Here is a 6,690-nt window from a genome sequence, read left to right as displayed (position 1 = left end):
ATACTGTGGACTGCCAAATTAGTGGATTGTAGACGAAATCAAGCCTGAACTCTCCCTAGACACTGAAATGATTACACGGAGGCTCTCATGCTTTGGTCATATTGTGAGGAGACAAGAATCACTAGAAAAGACAATGGCACTAGGAAAAGTCGAAGGCATCAGGAAAAGAGAAAGATTCAACATGAGATTGATTGACTCAGTTAAACAAGTGACCTGTGGAAGGCTGTATGACAAGATATCTCACTCCTGAGTAAAGTTAGCAGTCATGAGACAAGGGGATAAGTTCTCTTATGGATTATAAACTGGTTAAATGACAGGAAGCAAAGAATAGGAATAAATGGTCTGTTCTCACAATGGAGAGAAATAAACCGTGGAGTCCCACAAGAACCATTATCGGGGCAGGTACTATTTAATAATCAGTGATCTGGAACTAAGGGTGAGTAGTGTAGAGGCCAAGTTTGCAGATTACACAATTATTTAGGATAGTGAAAACCAAGGCTGAATGTGAAGAGCTTCAAGATGACCTCCACAATCTGGGTGAGTGGTGACAACGTGGCAAATTCAATGTTGGTAAGTGTAAAGTTATGCACATAGAGACAAAAATCCCAACTTTGACTATAGACTAATGGGGTCTGGACTTGGGGTCATAGTGGATAGCTCAATGGAAGTGTCAAGCTAGTGTGCTGCAGCAGTTAAAAAGGCAAACTCTGTGGTAGGGATGGGGTGGAGAGAGCTGGCAAAGAGAACTTTTTTTTCCTCTCCCAAAATACTAGAACTCGAGGTCATCCAATGAAGCTGATGCACAAAAGGAAATACTACTTTACACAGAGTGATTAAAATGTGGGATTCTTTACCAGAGAATGTAGTAATGGCCACAGGAATAAATAGCTTTAAAAAGAGATTAGATAGATTCATGGAGGATGTCTATAAGTGGCCATCGTGACTGAGGGGAACCTCTATTCAGGGGCACTAAACCTCTGCATCCCATGTGTCTACCCTGGACCAGTGAGTGGGAGTAGGCAGTCACCTAGGGCGCCACCTGGCCTAGGGGGGCACTGCTGGGCACCCCCTCCCCTCCCCTCCCCGACACATGACTCTGGCTCCTGCCCACTGTCACCTTGTCCTCTCCCATCGCCAAGCTGCCCTCAACAAAGCCAAGCCCTTGGCCTCCCCCCGCATCCTATCCTGCCACCCTCCTTCCTGGCATGGCTGGCAAGCACTTCTTCTCACAATTTTTTAGTGACTTATCACATTTTTTTGAAAAATTAAAAAAACAGTAAATTAAAAATGTGAAAAGTTTTAAGTTTGGCACACTTCCATTTCCCTATATTTTTAATGGGGGGGGGCGCTAGTGGGTGATTTGCCGAGGGTGCCAGAAAGCTTAGCACCGGCCATGTGTCTACCTTTATAAGTCCTTTTATGCCTCTGGGCTCTTAACTGGAAACATCCCAGCCAACTTTGGACCATTCAGTCTCTCTCAGCCTAAACTACCTTGTAAGACTGTTGTGAGGATAACATGGATGTGGGGAGAGGCATGTATAGCACCTAAATCATCGTAGAGTAAAAGTAGGATTAAAATGAAATGCCTACTCTGCAAACATGTGAACAATGTTAGGAGTAAGCATGTTTTAATACAAACCACTGTGGGTGTAAACTTAGAAGGTTTTTATATGCACAAAACTTATAATAGGTACACAGACAGTAACTATTTTGTGTTGTGCTTGTAGCAGTTGAGCTTTTAACACAGGCCACACTGAAATGAATATTCCAAACTGCCAAGAAACCAGGCTGTTAGAATACTTGGCAATGAGACAAGATGGGGCTCTGGAGAAACCTCCTAGGGTATATGGAGAGTTATAGAGAATCTGACAAAAGTGGGTTGGCCAAATGAAGTGGGACTAAGACTGTGGGCTGAAAAGAGAATCTGAGGAAACCATAAGAGATGGAAAGTGAACAAAGAAGCTGTCGGTGTATTGAGAGCTCCTTCCACAGCATGACAGGAGCAAGAAGCAGGTGGATCTATCTGACAGGTCAGGTCAGATTAACCTTGTCGGCAAGCCGGTTCTGGCTGGACTGTGACTATGGGAAAGTACCTGCTGAAGTCAGCAACTGTATGGACTGCCATGATTGGCTGGCTTGTATATATAAGCACTGCAGTGCCAGACTGTAGCTCTCTCAGTCGAGAGTTGGATCCTGGCGGAGCACTTTGTCACTCAGATTTATGTTTGTCACCGCACTAGTTGTACTGTATATAGCTTGTAAATACACTACTTTTATACTAGGTGCTGGTGTGTGGCTCACCTTCTTCCCAGAGTTTACTCTTGTACAGTTCTCTATTTTACCCTCTGCACACACACCGCCAATAGAAGCAGCTAAGGAGAAAGTAGGACTGGTGCAAAACCTCATAAAGCAGGCTATACCAGGGTGGCCAAACTGCGGCTTCGGAGCCACACGTGGCTCTTTGATACACATTATATGGCTCTTGAAGCCCCCACTGCCCCATCGGACAGCTTAGAGAAGGCATTTGTTTCTTTAAATTCCTTTGCCCAGCCAGCCATTTAAAGTTGTAGTTGCTTTCTTTCCACCTCCCTCCCTCCCCCATCCCTTCCATCTATTTTCTTCCTTTGTACTTTTATTTCCATCTTTCTCTTTCTATCCCCTTCCTCCCCCTCTAAAGTTAAATGTGTTCCCCAGCTCCCATCTCATTGCTGCTCTGGCTGGCTTGGCTCAGGTGTTTGTCTCTTTAAATCCCTTCACGAAGCCAGATGGAAGGGGGGGGGGGGTTGGAGAACACATTTAAAGATTCACAGTGAATTGGATGGAGACATGGTTGGTGTCTTGGCAGGCCAGAGCTTATCCAGCTACAGTCATGTCTTGTGCCTCTCAAACGTGATGTTTATTCTATGTGGCTCTTACATTGAGTAAGGTTAGCCACCATGGGCTACGCACAAGTGGCAGAAATGAATGAGACAAGGCTGGGGACACATGGCATTGCTAGGTCTATAGCAAAGATCCTGCTTTAATTTATATTCTTTTGATGGTTGTCTGGCAGGGCATATTGTTAGCTAAGTCTTCTACTGTCATTACTGCCTTGTGACTCAGTTTACTTACGCGGGCAACAGATTCTTTAGCAACTGCAAGTCACAATTATTGCACTGATGAGCTAATTTATTGGCTATAAGCTTCTGGTAAAGTGTAATGCATTTTTGAGTACAATCAAAATACAGTTCTGCAGGGCCTGTAAGGCAGAAATGCTCCGCCAGGCGTTTGGTTGAGGACAGTGGCCGTTTCCGTCTGGCTTGCGCTTCTGAGTCTTGCTTCCCTCACCCGTTGAGGCAGTGACACAACTGGAAGTCTTACCACCATCTAATTAGATTATTGTATTTTTATTGTTTTAACTATGAATTTAAGGTAGGAGTTTTCACTGATGTACACTGCTCTGCACCCTGTTGCACAGGGGAAGGTGGTCTAGAAACTGAATTTAATAATAAAGCTTTAGGCGCAATGGTAAAATACACTTAAGGCAAATGTGTTATTTATAAAATACACTTAAAACAGTAAAATACACTTACCACAACAATATTTCGGCAAAGACCTGCAGTTCAAGCACTTACTTTTATTTCAGGTCTGCCAGTGAAGATGGAATTATTTTCAACTCCTTCGTTCACTGAGCAATGCAAATATTTATTCTGCATGTCAGACTCATACTCATTAGCTGTGCCTGATGCATTTTCTGTGGGTATATCAGAACGAGCATCAAATAAATAATTACTGCAGCCCAGTGCTGGCAGTTGTATTATTGCAGTACAGTGTATTGTGATATTTTCTATAATGCATCACAAGATCTGGAACTCTGCCTCGTCCTTTTAATACCTTCCAGTCATCCCAGATACACACAGTTCTAGAAGCATTACTCTCAGGAGGAGTTTCAGTACTTTCTTCAAAAGTATTACGATGCACTCCATGAGAGTCTAAACCAGGGGTATTGAACTCATTTGTTAGGAGGGCTAGATCTGACACAAATGGGACTTTGCGGAGCCAGCCCATGTATGTCATAAAACATAATGCAAGGTAGTGGAGATAAAAACTTTATAAAAGGGTAGACTGCGGCCTTCGGCTTTCTCAGGTGTCTTATGTTGGGTGTTGAAGCCATCAGTTATATCCCAAGCTGTAGCACAAAATGAGGCAGAATCTCCTCCCCCTTCCAATCTTCAATTGCACTCTGGGGTGGTGTAGGCTATGCCTGTAGTATCTTCTCCAAGTTGCCAAGAAATTATGCTCATCCTCTAGAGCAGCATACCGGATATCTGCTGTTACTCCAAAAGAAAATAGCACTTCAGAGGTTCCAGTTGTTGCTCCTTGTCTGCAGCTAAGATCTAGTACAAGGTTTAAAGAAGTCTGTGTGGTAAAACAAATGAAATAAAATGTGTACAGGTGTATGTTTTATTCAGTTATAACCACTTTCCTCTAAGCTGATTTCGTGTGAGCTACCTCCGTTTTTTGGTCTCTGGCTCACACATTTTTGTCTTAGCTCAGGAAAAATGGCCCCAGAGCAAACTAATTTATGCAGTAACTCACAGTTGAATTTTTGCTAACAGGACTCCATAGCTTAGGTTATAACTATTGTTTTGGGACCTCTTTTAAGCAACTATTTCAGTCAAGCTGGTATAGTAAAATACAGCATTTGGAATAATTTAGGTTATAGCTGCAATCTTATACAAGCTTACTGGGGTTATTTCAATGTGTAATGACTCATGGACATACATGGAACAGGCTAGATTGGTGCAGTCATCTGCATTTTTACTTCAGAACAGGCATAATTACAGGGCTTTAAACTACATGATACGACTGGCAGGCTAAGCTTCCCTGGGGAAGAAAGAAGCAAGCATTCATGACCTGGGTGGGTATTCCAGGTCACTGAACAAATGTAAACAGTAGCCTGGACCCGGCATTTATTTATTTATTACGAGAAGAGAGAAAAAGGGAAACCTTTGAACTGCCAAGCTGGCAACTCTCCTTGGAACAGACGTTAATTCTCAAGGTTTAGTTCGGCTTGCCTTCTTGCAGAATGCTGTATATTTTCAAAGGCTAATCCTCTGTTCCAGACATCTTGGTCCTTTCACACATTAAAGAACTCCTGAAGGAGTAAAATGGTCAATGAAGATGTGTCAGAGACTGATGTGCGGTGTGGCGGTTCTAGTATGGCTCGAGGACTGTTAAGACCCAGATCCAAATTCCCACCATGAAACCGGAGCAGTCGTTTTTAGTCTCCCTAGCCTACCACGTTTGGGGAGGGGACCCCCTTTTGAGGTTCATTTTAGAAGAATTAAAATCTAAATTCCGACTTGCTTCGGGTTTCTCCGTAATCGATGCATTCGGCTGCTGAGCATCCCGTCTGCTGTCTGTGTGTGTCTCCAATGAAGCTTACGGCCAAATTAAACCTCGTTGGTCTTCAAGGTGCCGCCAGCTCCAAACTTTGCGTGGGGGGGCGGGATTCACCGTTACTATAGGAACGCCAACGACGTCGCACCATCCCGCCAATCAGCCAGCCCGCTTTCCTTCTCGGTTCCCTGCCGCAAAAGACAAGAGAAGCGCGCGACGCTCGGTCCGCACTTCCGGTGAAAACCGGATGCAGCCGGTGCGGGCAGTTGCTGCCGAGAGACGCGAAGGCGAAGCGGCTCCTGAGCCTTCCGTCGATCTGCGGGAAAAGCGCTGAACACTTTGCTTGGAAAGCACCGCCCGGAAGTATCTTCCTCAGGAGCGTGAAATGGGAGGGGGACGTTCTCGGAGAGGAAGTGACGTAGCACGGCGGAAGTGAGGCGCGGGTGGCGGACGCAGGGGTCGCTGCACGATACCGGCCGGAAAAGATGGCCGCCTTGTGCAGGTCCTCCTTCCGGTTGCTGGCCGGGCGGCTGCTGCTGCGAGCCCCGCCGTGTTGCGCGTGCTGTTGGCCGCCTGCCCGCTGCTTGGCCGCGGAGCCTCTGGGTCGTCCGCCGCGGGGCGGGCCCAGCAAACCCGGGGTGAGCAAGTCCTGGGCGGAATGCGAGGAGCGGCTGCAAAAGCGGCGCCTTCGCCCATCGGCGGCATTAAAACCGGTGCTGGGGGTAGGGTTGCCAATCCCCAGGTGGGGGCAGGGGATCCCCCGGTTTGGAGGCCCTCCCCCCGCTTCAGGGCCGTCAGAAAGCGGGGGCAGGGGAGGGAAATATCTGCTGGGAACTTTATTATTCCCTATGGGGATGTATTCCCATAGGAAATAATGGAGAATGGATCCGCGATTATCTGGGGCTCTGGGCGGGCTGTTTTTTGAGGTAGAGGCCCCAAATTTGCAGCGTAGCATCTGGTGCCTCTCCTCAAAATACCCTCCAAGATTCAAAAAGATTGGACAAGGGGGTCCAATTCTATGAGCCCCAAAAGAAGGTGCCCCTATCCTTCATTATTTCCTATGGAAGGAAGGCATTGAAAAGGTGTGCCGTCCCTTTAAATGTGAAGGCCAGAACTCCCATGGAGTTCATTTATGCTTGTCACACCGTTGCTCCTGGTTCCGCCCCCAAAGGCAACCCTAGTTGGGGGAAGGATTCTGATCGGAGCTGCTGCGTCCTTAATTCGGTCTTGCCTTTTATTTATTTCACATTTTTTATTTATTTCGCATTTATATCCCGCCCTCCCCGCCAAAGCAGGCTCAAGGCGGCT

General features: G+C 46.3%; 1 protein-coding gene across 1 annotated transcript; it reads right to left on the bottom strand.

Annotated features, from left to right (window-relative positions):
- Positions 1-3,620: 3,620 nt before the first annotated feature.
- On the bottom strand, positions 3,621-6,078 carry ADPRM (ADP-ribose/CDP-alcohol diphosphatase, manganese dependent). Its single transcript, XM_060252112.1, is given in 6 exon segments — positions 3,621-3,971; positions 4,106-4,165; positions 4,168-4,227; positions 4,230-4,398; positions 5,614-5,753; positions 5,856-6,078. Coding segments are annotated over 6 exon segments (855 nt in total). The 3' UTR covers positions 3,621-3,768.
- Positions 6,079-6,690: the final 612 nt, after the last annotated feature.

The sequence above is a fragment of the Heteronotia binoei genome, chromosome 13 (genome assembly GCF_032191835.1).
Source record: "Heteronotia binoei isolate CCM8104 ecotype False Entrance Well chromosome 13, APGP_CSIRO_Hbin_v1, whole genome shotgun sequence".
Taxonomy (NCBI): Eukaryota; Metazoa; Chordata; class Lepidosauria; order Squamata; family Gekkonidae; genus Heteronotia; species Heteronotia binoei.
Note: the sequence above shows the minus strand (reverse complement) of the source record. Positions and strands in the feature narration are given on the sequence as shown.